Below are 27,790 nucleotides of genomic sequence, written 5' to 3' on the forward strand. Positions count from 1 at the left end.
TGGAGCGACGCCCGTATGAAGGCCTCAAGAGGTGTGGAGAAGCGTGAGGAGCTTTGCATCTTTCTTGAAACTCTTCACTTCATATAGATTTTTCTGCTAGCATAGACGGCCGTTGTTCGGTCACATCAGGTACAGGTAGAAAGCTGGTCTTTTCCTACCACTCCCTATGAGCACGGCTCCTGAGCAGTACATACCTGGCCGAATACTCGCCATCCTCAAGTTGTCCACCCAAGCAATTCACAATCGTTCGAAACCAATCATACTACTCCTCACCATCGTGCTCACTATTCTCAACTCCATGTACGCCTCTGCCCAGGACCATAGTACTTCAAGCTACCCTCTCCCCGTATCAAAGGTAGAGGAGAAAGCCAGTCCACTGAACGCAGAGCCGCATACCTTTTATCTTGCTCCCCGCGGCCGCTGGGGCGACGGTAGTCAGCGCTATGCCCCTGCCCGCTTCACCTACCGTGCCCCCATCCCCGAAGAGAAGCCCCCCGTGCTAATCGCCACAAAGCCCCTCCCGTCCAATCGCCCAAATCCAAAGCCGCACGCAAAAGGGTACAAGGGTTACCTGAAAAGATTACACAGCGTTCAGAGTAGCGTACGAAAACGTTTCCCTTTCAAACTCAAGATCAAGTCTTCTCTGGGGGCTTATGGGAAGAAGAATGGCAAGGTACGACCTTTGACTTATGAGACGGCTGATTTCAATTGGAAGTCGAAGTACAAGAATTTCAAGTTTTTGCACAGAGAAGACAGGCGTTAGGTCCTTCACCAGGCATTGGAGAGTACAGGCGGATCAAGTGCGGCAGTGGGGCAAAGCAATGCGTGACGACTGCGTTGCACAGAGCAATCAAGAGAAGTCGAGCAGAGCGTTGCGCGCAAACAGCGTTTGAGAGAGTGTGTCCTTGCCGCGACAATTCTTCCCGAACGGCTTGTCCCGTCAGGCGAACCGGCTGATGCCACCGCAAGTACTATACAACGTTGCTGAGGGCAGACATGATTCATCTTGTGGCGAGTGATCTCCTCAGGAGGATGGAACGAATGGGCTATCGGACTCCGCGAGTTTGAGCTGGCTAGATGAATGCTTGATGCTTCATAACACTCTGCACAGATTTTCCGTGTGGTCTTTGCTGGGCGCAACAAGACACTGCAGGACCATGTCATCGATTCGTAGCAATGCAGCCCGCCTTATAAGCTGACCACCCCATCGATGTAAAGCCTAATGTCAGCTGTCTTGCTTGGTCTGCAAATTCGAAGCTGGTCTTCGCTCTCTCACCGCCTCCTCAGGCGCTCACGTCTATTCTTTTGACAACAATTCTCAAAATGGTTCAAGTGCGATGCCTGGTCTTGATCTTCCTATCTTTTGCCACCTTCGGGCTCGCAGCCGCCGCGCTCCAGCTGTCCGAGACATCGTCCGACTCCAGACCGTTTGCTGTATCCCTTTTCAATGGCATAGTAGGTCACGAGGATCAGAAAGCCCATAACGTTCTGCTTCTCGGGCGAACCAATGGCGAAGAATATCCACCTTGGGTCCTGGCTCTCAAGAAACGCCCATTCGACGACTTCGGCGAAACCTCTGACGACTTATATTTGAGTGAGCCCAAGAGACAAAAAACCATCCCTCACCCTGCACCGTTAAGAACAATCCTTCCGAGCAACAAATTCCCGCCACTCCATCCGGATGAGCCTAAACCCTTACCCGGCATGTGGGATGGGAGCATCCTCTACAAGAAGCCCGTGGCAAGCGGTCCAAAGGTGTACAGAGGAGAGCCCTACACGAAGAAGAAGTCGAAAAAGGCGACTTGGCCGGAGCCTTGGTCCGCTGCGTTCGGACGTCGTTGGAGGCCGGGCAGGAAGGTTTTTCCTCTGAAACACACAAAGCAGTACAAGGGCTATCAACAGAAGCTACATCAAGTCCAAAATGGTGGTGTCAAGAAGCTCAAGTCTCAGCGAACCAAGAATTTGTATCTCAGCAAGATTCGACATACTGTTTCTCCGAAACCTCGCGGACCACGTCCTGCCTCTGGAGTCACACTCGAGGAGCTGTCACCTCGGGGAGGAACATTTTCATCGATGAAAGTCCCATTCAAGAAGCGACCACGTCACGGATCGTCCACTGGCAGCACTTCTTCCGCTCATTCTACCCACGGCAGCTTGACATCCTCGGCTCCATCCTCCCCCACATCTTACGCGACGGCCTTTTCGACCCCTCTCAGGGAGCAAAGCCAGGCGTTGATGCCCTATGCTCCTCTGCGCACGATACCTCCCACCGCCAACCGGCCGCCAGTCCATCCCAACACACGTCCGCGGGCGGATCTCTTAAGGTGGGACAAACAGTGGTACGATCAGCTCAAAGAAGAGGAAAATCTACACAAGTTCTTCGAGAAGAAGATCTTAGCAAGTACGTCAGCTCGATTCGGCGCGGACAAGGGTAAAAGCCCTTCAAACTGGCCCGTCAGATCTCTCAACAAGATTAAGAGCATGTTTGCGGGCCTACAGAAAGGCCAAAGTAGTAAGATGCACAAGAAGAAGGCTCTCCGGCTCTCCAAGCGTAGTTCTTCTTCTGTCGTCGAGGGTCAAGTCGTCGAAGTTCAAGAAGCGGCCCTTCCAACGACTTCGAAACACGGCGAAGGAACGGGCACGCACCTTGTACGTCAAGAGCTACTGCCGCGACTCCTCTCCCCCGATCCGCCTTCCCCCAAGGACAAGCCAGCGTCATCAATGTTTTCGCCTTCGCCCACACCTTCTCCTCCCCGATCCACAAGCGCTGCCGATGCAGAAAGACTAGCAGCCCAGCTCGCCTCGCTGAGACACACCAGTCCCCCAAGACCGACATCGGTACCTCGCCTGCAGAGGGCAGCAGCTATGCCGCAAAAGTGGGACGCCAGCACCGAGGCCCTCCTGTCCAGTCTCGGCAAAGAAGCGCCCAGGCCATCATCATCCCAAACGGCTTCCTCTTCGAGCCGAGCAGGCCCGAAGAGTACCATTTCTGGCGCAGAGGGAGAGCGTGTCATGCCAACTTCCATGAAAGACCGTGTCAGGCAAAGCTGGCTAGCCCGCTTTCGTCGCGAGAAGCGCAAGAAGAAGTTGGAGGCCGAAACGCTCCCAAATCGGAAGAAGAAAGGGCCAAGATCCGGAGAGAAGCTCTTCCCCCCTGCGCGTCCCAAGCTTCATAAGGGCTATCGCAACATCTTCCGTTCGCTGCTGGGAGGCAGGATTAGTAAGTTCAAGAGTGGCTGGTAGAAAAGGGCCTTGTGAGATGAGGAGGTGGATCACAGAGATATTGGAGTCTAAGGACGCGACAAAGTAGCAAAGGTCCAGAAGCGACAATGCAACACAATCATTGACTACACTCGACTCAGTGTGATCATCTTCATTCAGACGCAGACTTTGCAGTCATTTCGCTAGTATTGACCATTGGCACGAAAGGAGCAGTACGACTGACGGGAGTCTAGTAACAGGGGAAAGAGTCTACAGTGGAAACGGTATTGCCGGTGTGCGATGGGAACAGTGGAACAGAGAGTGGATGGATTACAGTATACAGTCGTGAAGCTTCGTTGGCGTCGATAGCGATGGGTAGTTGTGTGCAGATGCTGGGGAATGATCTTTGAGACTTGAGGCGTCCAACGTGTATATGGACCCTTGATGATGACAGTGACGGGGTAGAGGGAAAGGATGGGTTGGTACAGTGCTCAGTTCCTCCAATCGTCTTCTCCATCAGGGTTGCGCCTATTGACGTGGAGTGTGACCAAGAAGCCACCCACACCGAGCCCAATGGCGACAATGGCAGGGACGAGTATGCCTGCAATTCGGATCCATGTCTCTTCGGGAGAGCCACCGCTGCCCGTCATGCCAGCAGTGCCGGCGGTGATGGTCTCGATGCAGCCCATGGAGTTGGTAAAGGTGACAACGTTGTGTGAGGCTGTCTCCTCTTCGCCCGAAGGCGGGTAGGACATGACGAAGGGGGCAGGAGTAGGCATTGCGCCGGGCGTGATGGCGACGGGAGCACCGCGTGCAAGGACTACTTGATCCGATGCCAGCAACAATGAGCTATCAGTCGTAGCAGCCTCGCTGCCCGCCCAGAGTACACAGGAGGATGGGTCAGATACCAGTACATCGCTTGATAATGCCGATCCGCTCATGGTCGCTGCTCACCTGGGCTCAGGCCTTGAACGACCATCATCCTTGTCAAACAGTAGTGCACTGGCGTTGACGGCGAGTAGCATGACCAGCACTGTGACCACGATGGCGTAGTGTAGAGATAGACGTGCTTGCTGAGAGCGGAGGGAGGGATTGCTGAGTATCAGAGGAATGTCGGAAAGGCGGAAGAGCGACGCGTCAGTAGACTACCACGTCCAAGCGCATCGGCCCTGCTGCTGCTCAGTGTCTTTCACTCACCTTGAGCGCATTATGGAGATATGATTGAGGCTTGCACGAAGTGGTAAAGCTAAGCAGAGCCACCGTTTGAGGATGGCAAGCTCGTGGAGCTTATGCGGCAGCAGGGCTAGAGGGCAAGCGCTGCGACCGCTTCGACCTTGCAGTTGCGAATGTTGCGATCGCAGTGGCGTCTGGGAATGGCGATAGGAGTGTTTGAATGACGAGTTGATGGTAGAGAGATCGGGAGAGCAGCTGGTAGTGAGGGAAAGGGGGAATGGATGCCAAGCTGAGGCTTTGCGGATCTTATATGGATGGCAAGTCGCCTTTGTCCGAGTCACTGCGCTTCGTCCACCCTGGTGCGGTACCTGGCAGATCTGGGTGGGAGAGTGCAGGAGGCGGTGCTCCTCGCTGTATGCTGGATCCTCTAATTGTGAGAGGGAACGGCTTTGTGCTTCTCCCGAGCTTGAGTCACCCTCCCTCCACCGAGCCCAATGAGGAAGGCTCAAGAGTCGGGATGATCAGTAGTGTTTGAAGGTGTGCCGCTTTGATTGCGGTCAGCCTGCCCGGCGCAGCTGATCTGTCAGTATGCTGGAGGAGCAGTGAGCTGGGTGGAGTATAGGCGGTGGCAAGCGGTGAGGGAATACGGGGATCTGCCTCGAAGTGACTCGATGGGCGGAGAGGCTGAGGATTCGCTCTTTTGTTCTCCTATCAGAGTTTCCCGTTGGTCGGGGCGGAGCGGTGTGGTCTGGGTGATGGGTAGAGCCGGGCCCGGCGCAATTGCCGGAGCGGCAGTTGCTCCATTGCAGTGATGCTCCCGCCACACTTGCTTGCCCCGCCGCCGCCCCTTTGCTGACAGGCACACACACAAACGCACTTCATAGATCTGCTACACACCTTGAGTACCGCGTCGATGCCAGGGACGGTGGTGAGTGCGTTTCCCTCGACGCAGGACCACCACGCCCTCCCATGTTGGCTAATTGGAAGAGCTACCCGGTGAGGCGAAGCAGTTTGCACCCCACATGCCCCTTTCCGCCGAGGTTACCGACCGTCGAGTCATTGCCAGCTGCAGCTCACCCCGCCTCGCTTAGACTAGCTTCTGGGTCCTCCTGACACAGCCGCCGCCCGAGTCGTCGAGCCACACTCAGTCCATGTCCGAGTCTGGGGATCATTGAATTGCTGAGGGAAATGTAATGCTGTTGTACAAGTGAAGTGAGAGATCGAGCCCCGATGAGGATCGGATATGGTGCGAACGAGGGAGGACCCCAACTTTACTGTCTACGGAGGCGGGGCGTAGGACAAGCCGCCTTGAACTGCGACAGCGGGGCCCGAGTAAAGCGCCTCTTCACATTGTCTAAGGGACTAAGTCCTCTGCCAGATTCGGGCCAAGAATCCTTCGTGCCCGTCGTTTCGAGCCTCAGGGTGGCCATCCAGCTCAGGGCAAGGCTTATGTTGCTTCGGCAGCTCTTGCAGCGCCAATGTCCATGCCCTCCAATGCTTGAGCTGTCTGATCCACGTCGCTGGCGGCCCGGCTTGCTGCCACCTTGCGTCCAGTTGCCCGAGGCTGAGTTCCCTTTGGCGCCGTCGCGGCAAGGGCTTGCGCGAGTTGTGCCTCTCTTTGCAGAATTCTTGCCTTTTTGCCCATTGCGGTCCTGAGAGTCCTGCCAAACTCTCCCAATTTCCAGTCGGATGTGCTAGCAATGTATTGGTCCAGTCCACCCTTCTTCTCAATCGACCTGAGCCCTCTTGTAGTGAGCCTCAGTCTGACCCATTCATTCAGGACTTCACTCCAGATGGCCTTTCTCTGCACGTTTGGCTTGAACAGCCTCTTGGTCTTCTGACGAGACTCTGGTACGTTGTTACCCGTCTGCAGCTGAGCTCCATCGTAGAGACCTCGTTGGGACCTCTTGAACCAATTTGCGGAAGCGAGATCGGTGGGTGATTTGCGGGAGTCGGGGGAGGAACGGAAGGCCGTGTTTCCTGAGCGACCGGGACCCGAGCCCGCGGCGCCTCGATATGTTGTCCGCGAGAACAGGCGTAGTGTTGGGAACATGGTAGGTGAGATGTGAGTGATCGAAGGCAGTGTTGGTGTGATCAGCAGTCCGTACCAGACGGCCTCGGGAAGAAAGGCAGGCGGCTCGAGGTCGTGCGCGCAGGCATAAAAGTCGGAGCGGAAGAGAGTGAGCGGGCAAGCATTGGGCAATCGACGGAAGCCCAGCCGGCGGAAGTGGCTTCGCGCTTCTGGTTGAGAGGCGCGACTGGACGTTGCTCCACTCACCCAACCAACACTTCCCCTCAACCTCGCATATATCCTGCCAGGTACTCGCCCAGACAAGGATGACAGACCGTGCCGATATGGTCACACCTCCTGTAGAGATGCGAGGAGAAGCACTGCACGACGGTCCCACTGAAAAAGGAGCTACTGAAGCGGCCAGTGCGCCTTCCACTAGCAGCTCTTCCGCAATACCTCAGCAGGGCGCAGGCCGTGCCAATACCATGCTCTCACCACTGAGAGCTGTTCCGGCCAGTAGCAATGCAAGCCAAGGTGAGAGCTCTGCGAAACCGCCACTGATGGCTCATTCCGCTGTATCACTGACGCCTACCTGGCGGGCCTTCTGATCTTCTCACTCTGAATTGACAGGCGTCTCTGCTTCCGAGCCCGCCTACTCTGGCCAGACAGCCGTCAGTGATGTTGGCAGCAGCATCATTCCGATCACCCCGGTGGGATCAGCGGTGAGCAAACGCCCTGCATCACCAGACGAGTACTTTACAGCGGCGGGTAGGCCAGCTCGATCAGCTTCACTCAAGAAAGTTCGCTACGCCACTGACTGCGATAAAGACGGCAACCCGATCAAAAGCAAGGAAGAGAAAGCAGCCGAGAAGGAGAAGCAAAGACTGAAAAAAGAGAGGGAAAAAGTCAAGAAGGTCGAGGAGAGAGCTGCTAGGAGAAGCACTAGTGCTAGCGGCAGTAAAAGCAGCGTTGAGCCTCAGAGTGCTAGCGCTGAGGCAAGCTCAAGCAGATCAGCATCTACGTCGACTGTACCATCCACCTCCGCTGCGCCTCGAGCTGCAGAAACGACTCGAAGCGGCAGGCAAGTCACAGCCCCCATTGACCGGCATCGTTCCGCTGCTCGAGAGGCCAAGGCGAGTGCGAGGAAGAGGCAGCTGCAGGCCTTGCAGGTACGCGAGGAGAGGGAAGGCGAGGAGACTGAAAGTGAAGGTGATGAGGAGGAAGACGACTCTTCACGAAAGATGGCATCGAATGCGACAAAAAACAGCGATCACGCCATTGAGGTAGTCGTACCTGCTCGCAAAAGCTCGGGTAGCCAAGCAGCAACGGCTCCACAGCACTCTGCCTCCAGCTCATCCACCATGGCACCTCAGAGGGTCCCACCAATCAACGATGACAGGGACGAGATGGATTTGCTAGAGATGAGTGATGAGGAAGATGCCCCGCCCGTCAAAGCTGCCAGTCGCAAGAAGTCAAGCAACGGCGCTCAGGCTACCGAGCCCGACGAGGCTATGACAGCAGCGACTCGTACTGTAAAGCCACCAGTGGCAGATGTTGCGAAAGGCCCATCTGCGTCTGAGCCATCCGCAAAGCAAGGACAGACTCAAGAAGGACAGCCCTCGGCCATGGCAATGTCGCCTGCGCAAGCTTCGACCAGCAAGGCGACTTCCAATGGTCAGTCTCGGCCCTCTCCCATGACTCCATCTGCTGCAACAACAAGGCCAGGTATCATGCCTACTAGGGCAGAGACTCCGGAAGACTCGGCGCGGAGGTCCTTCTCCGGCAAAGGTGAGTCGCATTGTCATTGCTTGTCTGTGGATCGCTAACGCTAATATCTGAGCCTTTTTTACCCACATTCCTCCCTGTCAGCTCTCTCCTCTCTTCTCTCGTCAGCATCACACCGTAGGCCAGGTCTTGGACGACGGTCTTTCATCCCACCGCTGCATCCGAATCGTCAGCCTGCGCCCCCACCCAAGACGGCCCCTCCAATGTCAAGGAAGGACAAGGACGCGCTGAAGAAGGAGATGCTGGCAAGAGAGGAAAATGGGTCGGACGAAGACGAGGATGACGAGGACAAACCAAAGTACAACCCGTTTGAGGAGGAGATCGAGGGCTACTGAGCCTGCGGGAGGTTGTTTCATCTGTAGCTGAGCTGAACTCTCTCGCTCGCCGAGGTGCGTCGAGTTCTTATGCACTTGTGTGTCACGTATCAGTCCCCACATCGAGCTTTGCGGCTAGAGCATAAAGACAGAGAGCACATAGAGCTCCTCCCTTCTGTTTGCGTGAAACTTCATTTCTTCTGGGCAATCGACAAGTCACGAACGCGGTCAAGGTCTCAAAACTCCATGCGCTTCCAAGCGGCCCTTCTTCGCTCTTAGCAATCTACGAGGCACCCTTGCGCAAGACGTATGGATGACGCAACCGTCCTAATGGAGAGATCCACCACCGCTCCCTTACTTCAGGCTCTGTGTTCCCTCGACTAGGGGCCCGCGTTTTACCATTAGACCCAGAATCTCCCACACTAGATCTGCGGCCGCCATCTGTGTGAGAGATGCTTGCGTGTCATACGGAGGAGCAACTTCGACAATGTCGGCTCCTGCAGTATAGTCCCATGTCAGTACCGTAGCAAATGGATCATATTCTGCCAGCGCGCACTTACCGATGATGTCCAGACCATCCAGTCCTCGGATGATCTTGCGGAGCTCCCGGGTGCTCCAGCCTCCTGTCTCTGGTGTGCCGGTCGCAGGAGCTGCGCTAGGGTCCAGAACGTCGATATCAATGGACAGACTGTCGAGACGAGGAGTATATGAGTCAGACATCCATAGAATTGTGTCCACCACCTTCAGCGCTTACTAGACTGGGTTCCCGGCCACAGCTTTGCGGATATTCTCCACGATCCCCGCAGTTCCAATATCGTCGATGACGCTGGCTTCTTGAAGTGTGAATCCACTCTTGAAGTCGTCATCGTAATCACTCGCCTGGGCCAATCTTGTACGAATGCCCGCATGGGTTGCCGAGCCGTTGCGAATCAAACCCTCGTTGCTGGCGTGCCAAAAGACTGAAATGCGAAGCTGAGGTCAGCCACTGTTTCACCTTTAGTCTGCACCTTTGCTTCTACTCACATGTTCCATGGTTGATAGCGGATGTCTTGGAAGTGTCTTCTCCGCCATAGAACCCGGGGTCCCAGGAGTCCAAGTGACTGTGTCCCAATGAGAGTATACAACGTCAGTCAGATTGGCGAAGGGCAGGGCGGGGCGATCAGGCTACCACTCACCTGTCGAAGTGGATTACCGCTACGGGGCCGTAAGCGGTGTTCAATGCACGTAAGACGGGGAGCACAAGGGTGTGGTCGCCGCCCAAGGTGATCATCTTGGGATGCAGCTTCCCGGTCTTGGTGTAGAGAGGTGTATCGAGTATCTCTTCGGCGACGGTCTCTCCTCGTCGCCTTTTGACCTGCGTTGTATTTGTTGGACGGTGAAGCAGCGACAAGTAGCCCTGCTCCATCTGCTGCAGCGCCAAAGTGTTGTCGAAGGCGGTCACTGGGATGTCTCCGCAGTCGAGGATCTTTTGTCCGCTCTCGTACACATTGAGACCCAGAGGAACGTTGTAGCCTCTGAACTTGGACATGCGTTTGCTGTTATGGCGGATACCACTGGGCCCAAAGCGAGCGCCAGGTCTGAAGCTCACGGCAGTGTCAAACGGCATACCGATGATGCCGACATCGAAGTTGTCCCCAGGCGCGAGCTCCTCAGAGCCATGAGGGATGTGCGCGGTAATGGGCGAGAGACATGCTCCGAAGGGCAGATGGCCAAAAGTGCCCAGGCCAGCGAAGATCGCATCACCCGCGGGTGTCTGCAGATTTATATTAGCGTCTGAAGCCAGGAATGGAGGCTCGACGAGCGTCAGAGGGTTTTTGCCGCTGCTCGTGGAAGTGCACAGTGGTCAGCCTTTTGCTTCTCACGGCAAGCGGTCTTGTTGGTGAGAGCGATGCTGGACTCACTCGGGATATGGCTCTCGGTAGACTCCATGAGCGACCCGCATGTGCTCGGCGGTATCGTGAGCATGTCCATGTCCATGTGCTGCAGTGTAAGGGATCAAAGCTAACACAATCGATGCTAGAATGGGTAACATCGAAGACACTTGCTGCCTGATAGAAGATCGAGATTAGCTCTGCCTAGTATGGCTCTGACTACGCAAGGTCACCTCTTTCGCTGCTTGATATCTCGAGAGTAGTCGATCGATCGTACGACGATCGCTTCCTGGTGTCCGATGCTCGCCCGACTTAGCCGAAGCCCGCTACAGTGGCTAGGCGCGCCAGGCATGGAACACTGCGTCGACCCCGCACTTCCTTATCTTGGGAGATGGTCTAAGCGCGGCGGAGCGCGCTTACAGGAGTCTGGCGGAGAACACTAAGCGCGATCAGACGCGCGCTTGGTGTCTCCAACAAGCGCGGGCGGGAGGCGATGCTCGCGCTTCCGGCTGCATCGTCCTGTGCTGCTCTGCTTGGTCCTGTACTGCTCTGCACGGCCCTGTGCTCCTCACCCGTTGAGCCTGTCCAGCCATGTCCGTTGAGGCGGGAGGATGTACAAGAGGCAGATGGTTCGGTTGCAAGCCTTGCACCACTCCCATCTCATGCCTCGCTCCTATCGTCCTTCACCATGAGTCCTGCCACAACCACCATCAGCGGACAGATGCCATCCTCCCAGTCGTGCACATCCAAGGGATGCGCAAGCAATCCGGCGGCTCACAAAGACCGAAGCGGACTCCAACATCCGCTTGATCCACTCGATGAGACTCAGTGAGTGGCTGACAATAGATCAGTCAGGCTGAACCTCCTGGCGCTGACAGAGCTCTCCCTAATCACACAGGATGCGCAATCTGGCCAAGATCGTTCAGGTCTTCATTGCCGAAGAGACTGAGATTCGAGCATATAAGCTGCTGACGGCGTACTTGGCCAATCCACCTAAGGAGTTTGTCTTGGCCGCACTCAATCTACCCTTGCCTCTCGACGCAAAAGCAGTCTCGCAAGCAGAGGCGCGAAGACTTCTTTCCGCCCGCCACTCAGAGTGTCAGATCGTTGACGCTCTGACGGGCGATGCTTACGAGCTATACGTGGACATCTACCCGGCACCTGGCAGAGTGACCAAGGTCGTTAAGCTAGAAGAAGGCCTTCAGCCTCCGCTTCACCCCGACGAGCTCGCAGAGGCCGACTTCGCCCTTCGTCGCAATCCGGACATCGTCAAGCTCGCCCGTGACGTGGGCGTTGAGCCGGAGCAGATCTATGCCGACGGATGGTCTATTGGCTGGGACGATCGATTCGAGCTTGGACGCAGAGTACAGCAGTGCCTGGTCTACGCTCGTAAAACCCCTCATGAGAACCTCTACGCACATCCTATGGACTTCACTGTCGTTCTCGATCTTCAGACCCATGAGGTCATCTCCATCGACATGGGCAAGCACAGAGGCAGGAAAGAAGAGCCCATCGACGGTCGCCCACCCTCTTCTCTGACCACTGATCCCGAAGTCGCCCTTGAATACGCTGGTCGAGAACGCATCCCTCCGCCGATGCAGTCCTACGACTACCTCCCAGACCTGATGGAGCAGGACCCTCGGATGGCCAAGCCCCGCGATGATCTGAAGCCACTGTACGTAGTTCAGCCAGAGGGAGTGAGCTATACACTGAACGGCAACGAGATCTCCTGGAGCAAATGGAATTTTCACATTGGCTTTCATCCTCGCGACGGCCTTACCATCAATACTGTCACATACAAAGACGGCGATGAGGTCCGCCCGCTCTTCTACCGACTCTCATGTGCTGAGATGACTGTTCCATACGCCGAAACTCTATTTCCCTCCCCTCGCAAGTTCGCTTTCGACGTCGGAGAGTACTCAATCGGCACGCTGGCCAACAGTCTTGCCATCGGGTGCGATTGCCTAGGCAGTATCTCTTATCTCGATGGCACCTATGTAGGCCTGGATGGCAGCCCTGTCACCATCAAGCAATGCATCTGTATTCACGAAGAAGACGCTGGGCTGGCTTTCAAACACACAGACTACAGAGAAGGCGGGCGAGCCTACTCAGCTCGAAATCGGAAGCTCGTCGTCCAAATGATCTGCACGATTGCAAATTACGAGTACATTTTCAACTACAACTTCTATACAGACGGCAGCATACAAACAGAGGTGCGACTCACGGGTATCCTCAACCTAGCTCTCAAACGAGAAGGTGAAGCGGAAGTCAATCCTTATGGAGTTGAAGTCGCACCATCAGTGACTGCGCAGCTACATCAGCACATCTTTTCGCTCAGAATCGACCCAATGATCGATGGACATGAGAATACTATTGTGCAGTCCGACGTGGTTCCTACGGCGGCACCCGTAGGCAGCTCTTCCAACTACCTGGGCAATGGCTTCAGACAGTCATCTTCCAATATCACCAAAGCAGGTGGTTATGACTGGGATGCCACGAAGCACCGCACTTTTTCCATTGTCAATACCAAGCGTCGTCATTTCGCGTCTGGATTGCCTGTCTCATACCGTATCCATACCCGAGACTACGAGACACTCGCGCCTCACCGTGATGCCATGGTGACCAAACGAGCTCGATTCGCCACGAAAGCCTTGTGGGTCTCGCAGCATAATGAAGAACAGCTTTGGCCGGCCGGCAAATACGTACCACAGCAGAGGGACACGGCCAAAGACGACATTTCTCACTGGGTCGAAGACAGTCACAATGTCGAGAATGAAGACTTGGTTGCCTGGGTCACTTTTGGCATTACACACGTTCCACGGCCGGAAGAGTGAGTATAGAAATGTCCAGTCACGGCTGCAGTCGAGGAACGTAGACCTGACCCCTCTGTTACACCCATACTTTGTCCAGCTTCCCCATCATGCCCGTCGAGCACCTCGCTGTCTGGCTCAAACCAGCCAACTTCTTTGCGTGGAATCCAGCCATGGATCTGCCGCAAATGAAGGACACGGTGTCACGGAAGGTCATTGCAAACGGAACGGAGACATATGGCAATGCCTCAAACGCTCAACCAGCATCATAGAGGTCTGGGTCGGGTCACGGGCTGTAGAATAGGGACGTCATACTTCGATCGACAGTGGCAATTACGAGTGTTGAAATAGAACAGCGACGCATTTACGCGATAACATAACATTCATAGTCTCCACTGTTCCGTGCGATAACGAATGTGTGCGTGTCTCTCAGATGTCACCCTATTGGCCGGTGTCCTGCTCCTCACCGGTATGTGTCCTGTGATGTCGGCTCCGAAGCGCATGTTGCACAATCCTGAGTAGGATGCTGGATCTTTCCGTTGAGGGCTAGGCACGACATTGAGCTCACGGACTCGCAGTCCTTTCGTGGAGTCCGAAAATTGAACAGAAGCAAAAGGAGGAAGGAGAATGACTCAAACATTGACAAAGTGAAAGGTGTGGATTCAACGAGCCACGATCGCAGCAGCACAAGCACGGGAGCATTCAGACCGCTCTCACCCTCGCAGCGGCCACTCCATCTCCTCGCCCCAATTGATGTGGACCGACTTGACCTGCGTGTACTCTTTGATCGCATCCACCCCCAACTCTCTACCCATACCGCTTCGCTTGAAGCCTCCAAAGGGAACAGAGTTGGACAAGACTACGTAGTTGTTGACCCAGACCGTCCCAGCATCTATAGCGCCAGTTACCCGCATGCACCGCGAAATGTCCTGGGAGAAGATACCCGCTCCGAGCCCATAGTCAGTGTCGTTGGCGAGGGCGATGGCTTCTTCCTCGGTCTCGAACTTGGCTACACTCAAGACCGGGCCAAAGATCTCCTCGTCGAAGATGCGCATGCCTTTGCTGCAGCCCGAGAAGACCGTTGGAGCGACCCAGAAGCCCTTCTCCAGCTTGGTCCCTTTGGCTCCCGGCCAGATCTGTCCGCCGCACTCGAGCTTGGCGCCCTCTGACTTGCCACTCTCGATGAGGTCAAGAATTTTGGTCTGCTGAGCTTGGGAAACTTGTGGACCCTGGAAAGTGTTGTCGTCTAGAGGATCGCCTATGGCATGCTGTTGAACGGCCTCAACCACTCTTTTCACAAAAGTATCGTAGATGCCGCTTTGTACAAAGAGACGCGACCCAGCAGTGCAATCCTGTCCCTGATTGAACATGATACCAAGGACTACCCAGGGCAGACTTTTCTCGAGGTCTGCGTCGTCGAAGACCAAGACCGGGCTCTTGCCTCCCAGCTCCAGCGTCGTCTTCTTGAGGTTGGATCGGGCTGCCATCTCCGCAATCTTCATACCAGTCGCCGTACTTCCCGTGAAAGCTATCTTATCTATGCCGGTATGAGTTGCAAGTGCTGCGCCAACATCAGGTCCATAGCCGTTGATGACGCCCAGAACTCCAGGTGGGAATCCTGCCTTCACAGCAAGTTGAGCGATGCGTAGAGCTGTGATGGGCGTCTGCTCAGCTGGCTTCAAGATGACACAATTGCCGGCAGCCAGCGCAGGTGCCAACTTCCACGAGAGCATACCCAGCGGATAGTTGAATGGACATACGGCTGCACAGACTCCGATTGGCTGCACCTTTGTCATTGCCATCTTGATGGACTCATTCAGCTCAATCGTCTTGCCCTCGATCTTGTCCGCCAGGCCCCCATAATAGCGGAAGCAGCCAGCCACATCCGCTACATCCATTGTCTTTGCGATCCACTTGGGCTTGCCGTTATCGAGCGACTCCAGTTCTCCCAGCTCATCAGCCTCTTCCTCAATTAGATCGGCAAGTTTCAGTAGGCAGCTGACACGTTGAGCGGGAGTACTCTTACGGCCCCAAGTGGTTGCGAACGCTTGCTTTGCGGCATTCACGGCGACATCGACGTCTTTTGATGTACCGCACTCTACGGTCGCCAAATGTTGACCGGTTGCTGGATTGACAGTGTCCAGCTTCTTGCCCTCGATGGCGGTGACAAAGGCATTGTTGATGAAGATACCAGAGGGGCAAGCGATGCTCCTGCCCGAGGTAGAGCGGACGTTGATATCAGGAGCTGCTTGAGACGGCATTTTTGGTGAGTTGTTCGGTCTTGTGACAGAGGCCAAGGCAAGAGCCTGGCCCAAAGAGCCCCTTATGATCCATCTCGGATGCTATCGCTCTACTAGATCATGGGCCGTGCACCGTCGCCGGTTCCCGATCTGCTGCGCCGTTGCCGAAGGCGAAGCGCGACCTACGCGCCTGACGAGACGAAGCGCGCTGTTGCCGCGCCTGCGCGCGCTTGCAGTTGACTATCTCTCCCCGCAATGCGTCGTCCTTTGCCGCGACTGCCTATCTTACCGCCCACCTTACCCGCTGCCTACGGATGTGCGATCGTCCCGCAGAAGAATGCATCCTTCCTCGTCCGCGGCAAGCTCAGCCTCGTCTGCTTGGAGAAGACACAAACGAAGCAAGCGAGGCTGCTTGACCTGCCGCAACCGGCGTAAGAAATGCGATGAAACATACAAGGATTGGGGAGACGGAAGACAAGCGTGCACAGCCTGCCATCGTCGTGGTGAAGTATGTAGGATGCCGGATGCCTCGCACAGCAACTTCTCGCCAGTCTCACCGCCGCCCGCCAACACCAATGTTGTACAAGCGGCAGAGTCACTCTTGAACTTCCAGGGTCACCCAAGAGATAACAGCGGAAGGGGTACCGTCGAAGTCGATCAGCTGAGCAGGCCAATGATGCAGCCTGGCGAAGGGAGTCTAGAGACTTCCCAACAGCGTCTTGTTCCCCATGATGGAGGAGCTTTACAACAGCGCAATCCCTTTCAGGAGGTGGCAGCGCCGCAACAGCGCAGTCCCTTTCAGGATGGTTCCTGGCTCGATCAATTCTTTGAGGAGATCGTAAGCATGACAGAGCCAGCGGACGGCAGCGGGCTTGCATCGGCACGGCCGCAAAATCAAATGATGGCAGGCTTGAATCACTACTCTGCCGCTTCATTCACCGATAGCACGACTTCGAATATTCTACTGCAGCCCTCCCCATCTCAGCCAGCCTTTCCATCGGCTTCGACATCGATGACAACATCCTTGGCCAATGGGAGCAGCGGCTCTTCGACTGCCCTCGAAGACTATCAGGCTTCTTCCACAAGAGCTGTTTTGCCCTCTCAACCTGTGCCCAGGCCCGACTGGTCGCTTCAGCGTACCATCGAGCTTCAAGATCTGGATGATCTCCTTAGCCGGTGCGGCGTGATTTACGAACGTTACATTGGAGCCCTCGTTGACACGTCGCTGCCAGTTGCCGAGGGAGAAGCAGATGCCCGACCGGTTCTGGCAAGTCTGATGGAGGTGACAAAGTCTTCGTCAGTCAGCAAAGCGTCAATGGTTGCCTGCTGTCTCGCTTACAGGGATGTGATTGCGAGAGAGAAGAAAGACCAGGCCTCGCATTTTGTTCGCTATCTGACCAGCACTAGCAAGTCGTCCACTCAGTCCAGAGCACGCCAGGCTGCCCAAAGCGATGAACAATACGCAAGTCTGTATGCAGGGGCCTGGTACGAGTACACTTTGAAAGAATTGCGGCGCATTGGAAGCGATGGCTCGATCTCCCTGGCCGCCAGAATGCTGGCATTGTTGAACTTACGCTACGCGAGCGTTTGCTTACTTGGTGCCAAGGCTGCATTTGACCTGGCACCAGATGTCGAACGAGTGGTACGTATCTTCCCTTCGAATGTCTGCATCGATCCACAGGATCCACAAAATCGTCTGACGGCAACCTTTTACCTTCTGATCGGTGCAGCTGAAAGAGCTCCAGGTTGATATCACTTTTCTACAACGCACAGCCAAGTCTGGCACCATAGTTGCTTTCCTCGTGCAAGCTCTCGCTGCCGCCAACGTGATGGATGCAGCCTCCGTACGTGGGATGAGAAGCCAGATTGCCAACGATCCACCGACGGAGCCTACTCTTCTCACCCAGGACGATGGCGTCAACCTGCGCTTCCGCTACTTGAGCAGCTTCTCCGTGGACCTCGTAGTATGTCTGAAGCATATACAGGATCTAGCCGCTGACATAGAGGAAGGTAAAGTTTTAGGCCGGGCGGAAGTGGACGCACGTTCAAAAGCACTGCAAGCCCAGATCTTATCGAGCGGTCTGGACATCACGAAGAAACCTCATGACGGGATAGGCCGATTGCGTGCCCAGAGTCTGCACGAGATGTGGAGACAAGCAGCTCTAATCTATCTTTACCAAGACGTGCATGATCTGGGGCCTTTGTCAGTCAAGATGCAAGCAGCGCTCCATCAGATATTCGAAATCGCCGAGACCGTCGCTACATTAGAGCAGCCCAGTGGATCGTTCAGTCATCACATCGATGTCTGGGATATGACAATGGTCTGGTTCTTGGCAGGGACTGTGTGTGTCACTCCGGACCAGAAGTCCACTGCCCTTCGTCAATTGCAAAGCATCGGGTGTGAGCAGGCGATCGTGGATACCATTGAAGTCTTGAGAATGATTTGGCAACACGTGGACGAGACAGGCAAGACTTCGACGTGGAAAAGCTTGGTCGCGCAGCGGAGGAAGACGATCTCCTATACCTTTTGAATTGTTGTGCACATTCAGAATCATGATACCCCTACTTGCAGCCCCACCTTTTCCCATAGGCTCCCATTGGCCACTCTTTGCCCGTGGTTGCAGCCCAATCCTCGCTTGATGGGCCTCGGTCCGAATCAAGTAGCGGAGCCGTACCCCAGACGCTCTGCTCGGCTACCTCAAGCTGCTCTGCGAGCGCGCTTGCGCTTCGCGCTTGTGCCTCGCTTAGTATGGCGCTTAGCGCCCCACTCCCTATCTAAGCGTCGCGCGACCCCACACTCGCGCTTAACATGCAGGCAACGCTATCTCTGCTCTACCACATTCAGATGCCCGAAACAGGGTCACGATCCCGTTGCCAGAGATGATAGCGTGACCAAGTTGAGATAGCCATAGCTTAATCCTTATATTGCTATCCGACTTGGACATCGGCGACAATTCTCGACATCAGAAAATGCACCGCTGAAGGATCTCAAGCCCCAGCAAAGCCCAGCTACATTCAGCAGCAAGTATGGCTCCGGAAAGCAAGGACAAGCCCTCCACCAGCGACATCGAGTTACCTGCGACGATCGGACGCCTCGGACACGCCAATGGTAGCTCATCGTCGAGCGCCAACAGCGATCCAGGGGACGTAGAGGGTGACCTGCCTCCGCCCCCTCCGGTCTTGGACCATTTCAGCACACTGTCCCTGATCGGCACGGCCTTGTCCGTCTTGAATACGTGGAATGCCGCAACACAGTCCATTTACGTGTCACTCCCAGCGGGAGGTAATACCTCCATGCTCTGGGGCATGATTGCAGGAGGCATGGGATCTCTGCTCATCGCATCGTCATTAGCAGAGATCTGTCATGTACTGCCACTGACGGGGGGCCAATATCATTGGACTTACATTCTGGCCAAGCCCTCCGCTCGGAATTCCCTCTCCTACCTCACTGGCTGGCTCGCATGTTCTGGATGGATCGTCCTCACAGCTTCAGCGCCCTACTTTGCGGCTTCATTGACACTCAGCATCATCTCAGGATTTCACCCTGACTATGTCTCGACGTCCTGGCAATTCTTCTTGGTATACATGGGCTACACGCTTTATGGCGCAATCGTGTGCTGTTTCGGTGCACGTATCTTCGACTGGATGAACCGCATTTCCATGTGGTCTAGCGATGCTTCGGCCATTACCATCTTCCTGACCTTGCTGGCCTGCGCTGCATCCGAACATCGCCTCAATTCGGCTGCTTTCACCTTTGGGAATCACATCAATATCACAGGTTGGCCGGACGGAGTCGCCTGGATTCTTGGACTGCTGCAAGCTCAGTATGCTCTCGTTGGCGTTGATGGTGCAGCTCACTTGGTGGATGAGATCCATGACGCACATGTGAACAGCCCTAAAGCTATGGTCTTTGCTAGTCTGATTGGCTCCCTCCACGGCTTTGTCGTCCTGGTTGCTGTGGCTGCCACCATGACCGATCCTCTCGCCATCATTGACGCTGGCGCTTCGGCAATGATGGAAGCTTTCACACAAGGGACAGGCAGCTTGGCCGGCGGCACAGCTCTGACGACCCTGGGTCTTTTCACTTTCACTTTCAACACACCTGCTCTTTTGACCTCGGCTTCTCGCATGGTCCAGTCTTTCGCTGCTGATGGAAACCTTCCAGCACGTACATACATCTCCAAGACAGACGCTAAGCACGAGACACCTATCTGGGCCGTACTGTTCTGCACTGGCTGGCTTACCATCCTTGGCCTTCTAGAATTCGGGTCCGACCTTACTTTGGCCGCAATTCTCAACACCTCTGTTGTGCTGATACAGTTCTCATACCTTCCCACGATTGCATTGCTCATGATGAACCGCAAGACATTCCATTTACATGCTCGCAAGCCACTAAAATATTCAATGGGCAACAGATGGGGTCCTATCGTCAATGCCCTGGCCTTCGTCTACATCGTCTTGACGTCCCTCTTCTTCTTCTTCCCTACTTCGGTCCCTTTGACCTCGTCGGAAGACATGAATTGGACTGTGGCAGTCTTTTCGGCAGTTGTCTTTTTGGCTGGCCTGAACTGGATCTTCTTCGCTCGTCACGGAGCTCGAGTGCCCGATGAGATTAGGAACAAGCTCGGCTTGGACTTCGACGAGCACTTCGCAGCGCAACTTGAAACTCGTGCAAATTGACCGTCCGGTAGTACTTTGAACACCGCTGAGGGCACACGAGACGCTGTGCTCTTCGCTAATCGGGTGTTCATCGCCTCTCCACTAGTACGCTCTCGACCTGCCCTTCCGTTCGACGAACGCACTACTCCTCCCCAGGCATGGGCACTCAAGAACAGCAAATTGGGTCCACTGATGGGCTTGCTTCGATCTCATGGCATATGGCTCTGGTGACCTTGCCGCTGGGAAGGCATGTCCTTCTCCAGCTGCCAAGTCGTCAGGGCCGACTCGACAATCGGCCGCACCAGTTTCCGACCCCCAGTGGCCACACGATGAGTCCAGACCATCTGCCGGTGGCCCAATTGCTTGCTGTGCTCCCAGCGCTTCGCGAGAAGAATCTCGCTTTCGTCGAGGGCGCGCGAGACGTGCTTGAAGAGAGAGTCAGCTTCAGCTTCGCTGATGCGGTGATCTGCTCGGACGACGAGTACGATCTGCCGCTCTTTCACCTTGCGACGCATCTCTTCTGACGCTTCCATATCGTGGTCTCCCACTACCCTGGACTGCTCGCCACTTTCTTGCTCATACATCATCAATTCATTTTCTTCCAGGTAGTTCTGGTCTGCGCTTTTTCTTGTCTCGCTGTCATTCAGAGTCGGTGGTTCGCCTTCAACCTTCACCTTGTAGCCAAGAAGAGCCAATGTAATATCAGCTTCAATCTCACTTGTCCAATTGCGTTCGATGGCAAAGAAGTCACTGACGGACTGCTCTGGTGTAATCTGGATCAATCGTGAGAGCGAGTAGGCTATGGATCAAGCGAGATCAGGATCAGTATATGCTGGCCGCTTCTCGTGAAATCACGTCTCTGCTCACGGATGGATGCGAATCCCAAGTGTACATCTGGTAATCCTTTACGCGTCTGCACAATGCCGCCTGTTCGCGTTGAGACCAGAGGTCATTTCGTCTGCTGTCAGTGCTGAGCTTCATGCACCGTCCAACGCAACTGAGGCTTACCTTTCCAGTCTCTTCGCAGGAGATCGCGGACGCTCAAATGGTCGAGGTCCTTCTTTGCCGCCTTGAGTGTCTTCGCTACTTCGAGCATTTTATCATAGAAGCTTTCGTTGCTCCAATTAGACCGCTTGTAGAGTCGAGAAGCGACAAAGTGATCTGTCGGTGTCGTGATTCTGCTCTGAAGCCCGCCGCTGTCGATCGCAATGGCAGACAATAGCAGTTCGAGAAGTTCGTGAGGTACGTGATATTCGCCTGCGGGTAGGGCTTCCAGCTCATCGAGCATCTGCCTCCCTACAAGAGTAGAGCAGCTGGCCACCCGCTCAAACACTCGAGGATGTGCATCGGGTGAGGAACCTCGGTCCGCGTGGTGATCGAAGAGACTCAGCACTGTGGCACCTTCCCATGCCGGCAGTGGTAGAGGGTGATCGACAAGCACGATTCCTCTGACTTGGGATGCCAGCTCTTCCGCAGGGATCGGCAGCTCATCAATGGTGAGCAGGTCCTGGTGGCCCGTAGTCATCTTGATGTTGTTCAGGGTCAGCTGATCCAGCGCAGCGGCTCATTGCCGAGTTGGTAAGTATACAGTGAGCCGATGTTATTGGGACACGGCGACTTACCTGGTTCTCTGGTCTGAGGTCCAGAGCATCAAAGGGCGTCTGCAGCAAGCCAATTGTGGGGCGGCTGGGATTGACGTGGCCGACATGGTAGGCGTAGCTGAATGCGGCGGCCAAGCTGTCGAGATCGCCAGCCTCATTGCCCAGTACAATGGTCCAATTGCTCGCGCGTCCTGCCTTGACATCGGACAGGAACCATTCCTTTACGCAGGCGGACCATTCCGAAAAGTGTCCGACTCCTCTTTCCAGCGTGGGGTGAGGTGCTCCATCGTCAGAGGCAAAGGTGAGCTGATGAGGCGGCGCAGCTGAGACCGCAGTTACAAAGCAGATGAAGAGGAGCCAGACAGAAGAGATGAGCATGCCTGTGCTGGGGGCGAATCGTTGCGGCGTATGGTCTCAGTACAGAGTCAGGAGAGGTGAGCCGCCATAGAAGGTTGCCAGGAGCCTCTGCCGCGCCAAGGCAAAGGAGGAGGCCAAGCGCACGGACGCCTCGTTGTTCCCGCACGGGGCATCGACTCCAGACGCGCGCGGGGAACCTTGCGCGTCTCGGAAGGGAATTCAGGGCACAGCGGATCCGAAGTGCAGCCGCAAAACCTTGGGTAATGGTGGCCAGGGCAGCAAGAAAGAATTCGGCCAAGGACACATGGGCGCAAGGGTAGGGGATCCCAACTATACTCGCCTATTCTGATCAAGACGTGCCAGGCAGCAGCTGACCTCTCTCGCGTTGCTGCGCAGCCGGCAAGGAAGACGATGGTCCAGCGTCTGCTGGACAACGATCCGGTAGACATCGAGACTGCCGACGAGTGTACGACTCCGGCGAAGTTGCTATCTGGTCAGCAATATATGTACGCCTCGAGCAAGGAGCTCCCGACGTGCCTGGGCGCGAAGCGCCCCCCCTGGGTTTGATACTAGACGAGCCAGAAGAAAGACGGCTAGAGATTGGTAGCCGGCCAACTTAGCCATTCATGTTTGCCCTGATCAGCCTGGAGCTGGGCGCTTGGATTATAGGCGCGGACAGGCTCATTCTTCCTTCTGTCGCGTCTTCGCGTTCGAACCACTTCTTTGCTTGAACTGCTTCGTTCATACGCCTCTACAGAAGGCAGTCTGTGAGGATGGCCCTCATACTCAGAGGCACGCAGCTCCAGCCTTTCGCCGATGAGCACGCAGCGACGCTGTTCACCGACTCACTCTTTGCACAGTACCGAGCAGATATCGCGTGTCCATCTTGCAACGTCAAGAATGGTCTTCACTTCGACCAGAATTGCGTCGGAGATGGCAAGGCCCGGCGCAGGTACAAGCACAAGTGTCGCACCACCAGGGGAGATCCGCAATCTTTCACCATGGGCTGTGGTAACATGTTGCTCAACTGCATCATCCCCCTCTTCGAGCGCTGTATCGAGCGAGCGCGTGACAGCGCCTCGCCAACCGCCGCGGTCACCAAAGCTACGGCTGAGCGATACATCTCTCTGAGCCTCTTGGCTTGCCAACGATTCAAGCTGGAAGGAGCGCGCTTCGACTATCAAGCCTTCGAGGAAAGGCTGCAGGCTCTGGTGGTTCACGATACACAGCTAAAGGCGGCCGTCGATGCCGGTCTTTTGCTCAATGACGCGAGGAGGCGCGTTGCCTCAACACAGCCTCCGGAGATCAGAGCAGTACTTACAACAGAGTCCTCACAAGTCCAAAAGCCGGATGCTGTGGCGTCTTGCCGTAGACGTCGGGAGGAGCCACCGGGCCGTGCGACAGTGACCGTACGTGATCGCAAGCGCTCTCGCGCTGATCGAGTCACTGCACCAGCTAATCATGCTGCTGTCCATCGCGGCGAGGCAGCAAGTCCAGCTCCGGAGACCGTCGTCCCTGCGCCCTCAGCCTCGGAAGTTGCTGTAGTAGCAACGCGATCAACGCGAAAGCCTCGTACCGGCGTTCCTACTGCTGGTCCTACTAGCCGGCCCAAAACATGCGAGCCCCACATCCCTTTGGCTTCTGCACACAACAGTTGCAAGGGGCGTCCCCGCGTCACTAAAAGTCGCACGTCAAGAGAGCAGTCTGTGCACCCGGATGAGTCTCGTTCAAGCGCTCTCACTTCTACGCTTTTGACACTGCTGACAGCTGTTGGAGCAAATTCGTCGAGTCCGGGTATCACTGCTACCATCTCCATCTCGGACCCACCCCTTCCGCCACTCCTCTCCACTCGGCCACCCCCAAAGACACAGCGCAGCCAGCTGCAGGCCACAGGGGACGAGAACAATCCATTTGCTCACCATCTGCCCCAGCAACTCCACTTCCACATCAGTCTCGGCGCCGGAACGCTGACGAGCCCAAGTCCTGTCGTTTGTCCATTGTCTCAAAAAATTCAGACCAAGAACGCGGTCTCTAGCAGACGCAGCATCGTCAGGACCTTGCCACGGTCCAATAGCTCGATGCTAGCAGCTCCTCTTGAGCCAAAGAACAGCGCCACTTTCCGTATCATGTACCTCAACGTGCAAGGTCTCACGCTAGAGAAATGGGACGCCCTGTTTCACGCCTTCCAAGCCTCACAACACTCGGCTCACCAGTCCTCTCTGCTTTTGATTGCCGAGAGCCATGGTCCAAATCGGGAAGTCAGAGAGGCCCTTGCCGCTGAACCTTTTGGCTGGATCAAAGCCATGAGTGCACCCTCCTCAAGCGATGAACCCATGGACCGTCCTCGCCAGTCGACGGTTGGTCAGTCGACTCGACGAGGTGGGCTGCTCATTGTTGCACGTCCTGACTTACTCGTAACGATGCACAGGATCACACCATACTGCTGCACGCTATCTGTTCTGCCGGCCGGCACGTTCTGTGCCCTCCTTATCCACGCGGTCTACTTGCCCCCCTCCATGGGTCACTTCGAGGATTGGTCGCTGTTCAAAACATTCCTTGCGCCTTCTGACCGCCAATCTCCTGATATCCTGCTCGGCGATGTCAATGTTCGCTTTCCCACTGGCAATATGGAGCTGGACAAAGCAGTTGGCCCAAAGGCACGCCTGCAAGTCGTTGAGGACTGCATCTCAAAGCTGGGTCTGCGCCGCATGATTGCGTCGAAAGAAAGCATGGAAGATGGCCAGATCTCTTCTAGGGTCGACCATGCTTTCGTCAAGCAGTGCTCTACATTCGAAGCTAGCTTGCAGTTCAAGCAGGCCATGATCAAGACTGACCATCCTTTGATGAAGGTGACCCTGAAGATCGTGCCTGGCAATGAAAAGGAGAGCTAAAGCTTGCTCGGGCGTCGAGCGAGAAGTAAACAGGTTGTGCACCCCATGTGTTTCATTCATTACGCATCAATATGCAAAGAAGAATCTCGAGCTTTCTTATTCAAACAGATGCGCAATCTCATTCATTCATGTCGCCGATGGCCGAGAAGATACTTGCTGATACCCGGTACTGTCACCACGAGACCCTGTTTGCCACCACGACGTCACCCAACCAAGAATGCCACCACCGCTGTCTTGGGCCTCACTATTCTGTTCCGTCTGGGTGGCAGGGCCACCACTCGTAGCTTGCGCCTGTTGTACCTCCTGCTCGGGTGGTTGTTGTCGCTGAGAGCCGGCATTGGAATTGTCTCCGATCTGTATGGGCGCGGCTCTAGCCCCAAAGCTGACTACATTGTCATCATCGTCGCTGTCGTCGTCGTCATCATCCTCTTTGGGCAACGCGTCACCAAACACCTCTTCCATCTCTTCGAGACTTTTTCCGGCTGTCTCTGGGTACACAAAGTATACTAGCGTGAAGCTGCCCAAGCAGAACAGTGCATGCATGATATAGAGACGCCAAGCAATGGCATCCTGCAGTATTGGAGTCAGCTCGCCTACGACGTAGTTGAAGAACCAATTGGTTGCAGTAGCGAGAGAGGCTCCTTTTGCCCGGAAGGAGAGTGGCATGATCTCGGGCGGGTATAACCATGGGATAGGACCCCAGCTGTAGCCAAATGCGGCATTGAAGAGGATGACGCAGACAACGACGGCGTTGGGGGTGTACGAAGCGTCAAGCCTCAGGAAACCGCCGGTCGCGAAGAGGGCCAGTGAGCAGAGGATTGCGCCGGATAGCAAGATTGGTCTTCTTCCCCAGGCATCGACGAGGTACCATGTGGGAATCGTGGAAAGGACATAGAAGATTGCATTGATGCCAGCCATGAGGATGGCGTCGCGTCCTACCCATCCAGCGGCCAGGAAGACGTTCGGTGCGTAGTAAGAGATTACGCTATAAGAAAGGCAAGCACAGAGCGTCAGAGCAATGTAGGAGACCTCTCCTACCGCTGCCACGGCCTAGTCGTACTCACTTAATACCGTTTAACTGCGCCCCCATCTGGCTGGAGCAAGCGATCAAGGTCCTCTTCTTGTAGCGTCGCCACATCTCGAGATAACCACGCCCTTTGTCCCGTTCTTCCTCCCTGGTAGTCAGAACATTGCCCTTGATCTCCCTGTACTCGCGCTTTGCCTTGCGGCTGCGAGGGTCGCCGTTGCCATGGAGATCGGCGAGGACACGCATAGCTTCTTTATCCTTGTCCTTGTCGCAAAGCCAACGAGGTGACTCGGGTATGAGCAGCGAGCCGAAGCAGAGAGTGAGTCCGATGATCGACTGTAGCGACAAGGGCAGTCGCCAAGCTAGATTGCCAGGGATGAAGGAAAAGAGGTAATCGACCCAGACTGATGAAGCATAGCCGATGATGTTGCCTTGAGACGTCGCAGAACAGAGCGGAATGGAGTATTTTAGATTCAGCGAGCTGGAGGGCAGTCGCAAGCGTCTGTGCCCATTATCACTTACCCGTGAATTCTATGCATGCCAATTTGCCTCTGTTCTCCGCAGGCGAGATTTCGCTCTGATAGGCTGGCACAATCATACTCATGAAACCTACACCGACTCCGGCAATGATTCTGCCAATGACCATGACGGTGAAACCGCTGGTGAGAGTCTGTATTGCGCCGCCGATGGAGAAGATGAGGGCGCCCCAGAAGAGTATGGCCTTGCGACCGAACACGTCCGCTAGGGTGCCCGCTGCGATGGAGCTGAAGAAGGCGCCGATCTCGAGGACGGCGACCATGGTACCGATCTCTGCTGGATGTGGATTGTCAAAGAAGGCGCGAAAGGCAGGCGTTGTAATGATGCCAGACATGACACCCTGATCGTACCCGCTGTAGAAGGTAGCACAGATGCGAGGAAGTGGGTCAGCAGGGTGAGGATGCGCAGAGAGGCCATCAATTCTCATCCTCACAATAGGAATACGCCCAGACTGGCAAAGCAAGTGATGAAGAGCATCAGGCCATCGCCTTTTACGATGCCCGCCTTGACCAGGGGACTTCCGCCTTGCTGCTCCTCATCCTTGTCCAGTTTTGGCGCCCGGATGCGCCGATGCACGCCGCCGGCAGAAGAGGAATTGGAGGATACGAGGGAGTCTGTGGAGGCGTAGGAAGGGTGAGAAGCATGACCGAGTGGCATGGCGGATACGGCGCAGAAGCAGATGGTGTGATGGTGATGGATGAGGCAGCAGTGGGCCAGGAGCTGCAGCAATGTATGTTGATGGCGCTGCTTCTTATCTCCTCGGCAGCAGCCGCTGATGGAGTCGGTAGGATGTGATGCTGGTGATTGAGGATGGGGAGCTGAGCCTCGAGAGTGGTGTGCTGCTGCTCTGGACCTTGATGGCTCTCTGCGCCTTGGCGCCGTCGGTGACAGTGCCGCAGGTGGCGTGGGTAGGCAGTGGTGGGTGTGAGCGAGCGAGTGTGCTGGGAGCGGGAGCCTCGTCTGTGCAGTACCGCACACGCCCCAGCGCGGGGTGCGGGCAAAGGCACGGCCCCCGGCACGCCAGAGGGAGTGGAGATCCGACAACTTTCAAACCCCGACGAACAAGATCCGGTATGAGCCAAGGTCGCGCTTCCTCACCCACGCACCAGATGCTGGTCCGCCCCTCAGCCAGTGCCGCCGTCCCGATTGGTCCTCGTCCTCGTCATCACTTCCAAGGCTGCGTCGTCCTCCATGTCTGCCCGTGCTCATGCTGCGGCGAACCTCGCAGTCTCTGCATCAACAGCATGTCGGGGCCAGAGTCGGAGTGCGCAGCATCTCCTACCACTCTGCCGCTCGCAGAGGCCAGAAGAAAG

The 27,790-nt window shown here is 55.6% G+C and overlaps 13 protein-coding genes across 13 annotated transcripts; 7 read left to right on the forward strand and 6 right to left on the reverse strand.

Moving 5' to 3' along the window:
- Positions 1–166: 166 nt before the first annotated feature.
- Positions 167–763, forward strand: BCV69DRAFT_298253 (hypothetical protein; the record flags this gene model as incomplete). Its single annotated transcript, XM_025494198.1, has 1 exon — positions 167–763. The coding sequence occupies one exon, from the start codon at positions 167–169 to the stop codon at positions 761–763; it is 597 nt and encodes a 198-aa protein (XP_025349220.1).
- Positions 764–1,323: 560 nt separating this feature from the next.
- BCV69DRAFT_276748 (hypothetical protein) lies at positions 1,324–3,455 on the forward strand (the record flags this gene model as incomplete). Its single annotated transcript, XM_025491122.1, has 2 exons — positions 1,324–3,220; positions 3,382–3,455. The coding sequence occupies 2 exons, from the start codon at positions 1,324–1,326 to the stop codon at positions 3,453–3,455; spliced, it is 1,971 nt and encodes a 656-aa protein (XP_025349221.1).
- BCV69DRAFT_163391 (hypothetical protein) lies at positions 3,368–4,530 on the reverse strand. Its single transcript, XM_025489446.1, has 3 exons — positions 4,399–4,530; positions 4,156–4,296; positions 3,368–4,071 (listed from the first exon to the last, which is right to left on the reverse strand). Exons 1-3 carry the CDS (start codon positions 4,407–4,409, stop codon positions 3,693–3,695), a joined length of 531 nt encoding a protein of 176 aa, XP_025349222.1. The 5' UTR covers positions 4,410–4,530; the 3' UTR covers positions 3,368–3,692.
- Positions 4,531–5,439: 909 nt separating this feature from the next.
- Positions 5,440–6,476, reverse strand: BCV69DRAFT_281968 (hypothetical protein). Its single transcript, XM_025492178.1, has one exon. The coding sequence runs from the start codon at positions 6,425–6,427 to the stop codon at positions 5,822–5,824; it is 606 nt and encodes a 201-aa protein (XP_025349223.1). The 5' UTR covers positions 6,428–6,476; the 3' UTR covers positions 5,440–5,821.
- Positions 6,477–6,654: 178 nt separating this feature from the next.
- BCV69DRAFT_163473 (hypothetical protein) lies at positions 6,655–8,721 on the forward strand. The gene is made up of 3 exons (XM_025489448.1): positions 6,655–6,919; positions 7,016–8,173; positions 8,255–8,721. The coding sequence occupies exons 1-3, from the start codon at positions 6,712–6,714 to the stop codon at positions 8,503–8,505; spliced, it is 1,617 nt and encodes a 538-aa protein (XP_025349224.1). The 5' UTR covers positions 6,655–6,711; the 3' UTR covers positions 8,506–8,721.
- Position 8,722: 1 nt separating this feature from the next.
- Positions 8,723–10,557, reverse strand: BCV69DRAFT_163424 (agmatinase). Its single transcript, XM_025489447.1, has 6 exons — positions 10,386–10,557; positions 9,660–10,257; positions 9,508–9,584; positions 9,239–9,443; positions 9,045–9,172; positions 8,723–8,981 (listed from the first exon to the last, which is right to left on the reverse strand). Exons 1-6 carry the CDS (start codon positions 10,459–10,461, stop codon positions 8,839–8,841), a joined length of 1,227 nt encoding a protein of 408 aa, XP_025349225.1. The 5' UTR covers positions 10,462–10,557; the 3' UTR covers positions 8,723–8,838.
- Positions 10,558–10,884: 327 nt separating this feature from the next.
- BCV69DRAFT_281970 (hypothetical protein) lies at positions 10,885–13,564 on the forward strand. Its single transcript, XM_025492179.1, has 3 exons — positions 10,885–11,183; positions 11,254–13,185; positions 13,266–13,564. Exons 1-3 carry the CDS (start codon positions 11,044–11,046, stop codon positions 13,435–13,437), a joined length of 2,244 nt encoding a protein of 747 aa, XP_025349226.1. The 5' UTR covers positions 10,885–11,043; the 3' UTR covers positions 13,438–13,564.
- Positions 13,495–15,472, reverse strand: BCV69DRAFT_281971 (putative aldehyde dehydrogenase). The gene has a single exon (XM_025492180.1). The coding sequence runs from the start codon at positions 15,424–15,426 to the stop codon at positions 13,879–13,881; it is 1,548 nt and encodes a 515-aa protein (XP_025349227.1). The 5' UTR covers positions 15,427–15,472; the 3' UTR covers positions 13,495–13,878.
- Positions 15,473–15,689: 217 nt separating this feature from the next.
- Positions 15,690–17,936, forward strand: BCV69DRAFT_293251 (hypothetical protein; the record flags this gene model as incomplete). Its single annotated transcript, XM_025493832.1, has 4 exons — positions 15,690–17,047; positions 17,136–17,249; positions 17,313–17,369; positions 17,391–17,936. Exons 1-4 carry the CDS (start codon positions 15,743–15,745, stop codon positions 17,934–17,936), a joined length of 2,022 nt encoding a protein of 673 aa, XP_025349228.1. The 5' UTR covers positions 15,690–15,742.
- A 248-nt stretch (positions 17,937–18,184) lies between these two features.
- Positions 18,185–20,448, forward strand: BCV69DRAFT_163567 (amino acid transporter). The gene has a single exon (XM_025489449.1). It carries the CDS (start codon positions 18,433–18,435, stop codon positions 20,083–20,085), a length of 1,653 nt encoding a protein of 550 aa, XP_025349229.1. The 5' UTR covers positions 18,185–18,432; the 3' UTR covers positions 20,086–20,448.
- On the reverse strand, positions 20,274–22,043 carry BCV69DRAFT_298263 (DHH phosphoesterase; the record flags this gene model as incomplete). Its single annotated transcript, XM_025494199.1, has 4 exons — positions 20,274–20,863; positions 20,932–20,991; positions 21,073–21,610; positions 21,687–22,043. The coding sequence occupies 4 exons, from the start codon at positions 22,041–22,043 to the stop codon at positions 20,274–20,276; spliced, it is 1,545 nt and encodes a 514-aa protein (XP_025349230.1).
- A 752-nt stretch (positions 22,044–22,795) lies between these two features.
- Positions 22,796–24,913, forward strand: BCV69DRAFT_298264 (hypothetical protein; the record flags this gene model as incomplete). The annotated part of the gene is made up of 1 exon (XM_025494200.1): positions 22,796–24,913. One exon carries the CDS (start codon positions 22,796–22,798, stop codon positions 24,911–24,913), a length of 2,118 nt encoding a protein of 705 aa, XP_025349231.1.
- Positions 24,914–24,943: 30 nt separating this feature from the next.
- Positions 24,944–27,403, reverse strand: BCV69DRAFT_281975 (hypothetical protein). The gene is made up of 4 exons (XM_025492181.1): positions 26,911–27,403; positions 26,463–26,830; positions 25,978–26,371; positions 24,944–25,898 (listed from the first exon to the last, which is right to left on the reverse strand). The coding sequence occupies exons 1-4, from the start codon at positions 27,132–27,134 to the stop codon at positions 25,040–25,042; spliced, it is 1,845 nt and encodes a 614-aa protein (XP_025349232.1). The 5' UTR covers positions 27,135–27,403; the 3' UTR covers positions 24,944–25,039.
- Between the last annotated feature and the right edge of the window lie 387 nt (positions 27,404–27,790).

Source organism: Pseudomicrostroma glucosiphilum (genome assembly GCF_003144135.1).
Source record: "Pseudomicrostroma glucosiphilum strain MCA 4718 unplaced genomic scaffold BCV69scaffold_4, whole genome shotgun sequence".
Classification (NCBI taxonomy): domain Eukaryota; kingdom Fungi; phylum Basidiomycota; class Exobasidiomycetes; order Microstromatales; family Microstromataceae; genus Microstroma; species Microstroma glucosiphilum.

What these genes read in the sequence shown, in the direction of transcription:
- BCV69DRAFT_163391 (XM_025489446.1), bottom strand. An exon ending in CGTTCAAGGCCTGAGCCCAG is followed by an intron (nt 4,072 to 4,155) that starts GTGAGCAGCGAC and finishes CTGGGCGGGCAG; the next exon opens with CGAGGCTGCTACGACTGATA.
- BCV69DRAFT_281968 (XM_025492178.1), bottom strand. Translation starts at nt 6,427, where the DNA reads ATGTTCCCAACACTACGCCTGTTCTCGCGGACAACATATCGAGGCGCC.
- BCV69DRAFT_163473 (XM_025489448.1), top strand. Translation starts at nt 6,712, where the DNA reads ATGACAGACCGTGCCGATATGGTCACACCTCCTGTAGAGATGCGAGGA. An exon ending in CAGTAGCAATGCAAGCCAAG is followed by an intron (nt 6,920 to 7,015) that starts GTGAGAGCTCTG and finishes CTGAATTGACAG; the next exon opens with GCGTCTCTGCTTCCGAGCCC. An exon ending in GAGGTCCTTCTCCGGCAAAG is followed by an intron (nt 8,174 to 8,254) that starts GTGAGTCGCATT and finishes CCTCCCTGTCAG; the next exon opens with CTCTCTCCTCTCTTCTCTCG.
- BCV69DRAFT_163424 (XM_025489447.1), bottom strand. Translation starts at nt 10,461, where the DNA reads ATGGACATGGACATGCTCACGATACCGCCGAGCACATGCGGGTCGCTC. An exon ending in GCGGTAATCCACTTCGACAG is followed by an intron (nt 9,585 to 9,659) that starts GTGAGTGGTAGC and finishes ATTGGGACACAG; the next exon opens with TCACTTGGACTCCTGGGACC. An exon ending in CGCTATCAACCATGGAACAT is followed by an intron (nt 9,444 to 9,507) that starts GTGAGTAGAAGC and finishes TTCGCATTTCAG; the next exon opens with TCTTTTGGCACGCCAGCAAC.
- BCV69DRAFT_281970 (XM_025492179.1), top strand. Translation starts at nt 11,044, where the DNA reads ATGAGTCCTGCCACAACCACCATCAGCGGACAGATGCCATCCTCCCAG. An exon ending in GATCCACTCGATGAGACTCA is followed by an intron (nt 11,184 to 11,253) that starts GTGAGTGGCTGA and finishes CTAATCACACAG; the next exon opens with GATGCGCAATCTGGCCAAGA. An exon ending in CACGTTCCACGGCCGGAAGA is followed by an intron (nt 13,186 to 13,265) that starts GTGAGTATAGAA and finishes TACTTTGTCCAG; the next exon opens with CTTCCCCATCATGCCCGTCG.
- BCV69DRAFT_281971 (XM_025492180.1), bottom strand. Translation starts at nt 15,426, where the DNA reads ATGCCGTCTCAAGCAGCTCCTGATATCAACGTCCGCTCTACCTCGGGC.
- BCV69DRAFT_163567 (XM_025489449.1), top strand. Translation starts at nt 18,433, where the DNA reads ATGGCTCCGGAAAGCAAGGACAAGCCCTCCACCAGCGACATCGAGTTA.
- BCV69DRAFT_281975 (XM_025492181.1), bottom strand. Translation starts at nt 27,134, where the DNA reads ATGCCACTCGGTCATGCTTCTCACCCTTCCTACGCCTCCACAGACTCC. An exon ending in GGCATGCATAGAATTCACGG is followed by an intron (nt 26,372 to 26,462) that starts GTAAGTGATAAT and finishes CGACGTCTCAAG; the next exon opens with GCAACATCATCGGCTATGCT. An exon ending in GCGCAGTTAAACGGTATTAA is followed by an intron (nt 25,899 to 25,977) that starts GTGAGTACGACT and finishes CCTTTCTTATAG; the next exon opens with CGTAATCTCTTACTACGCAC.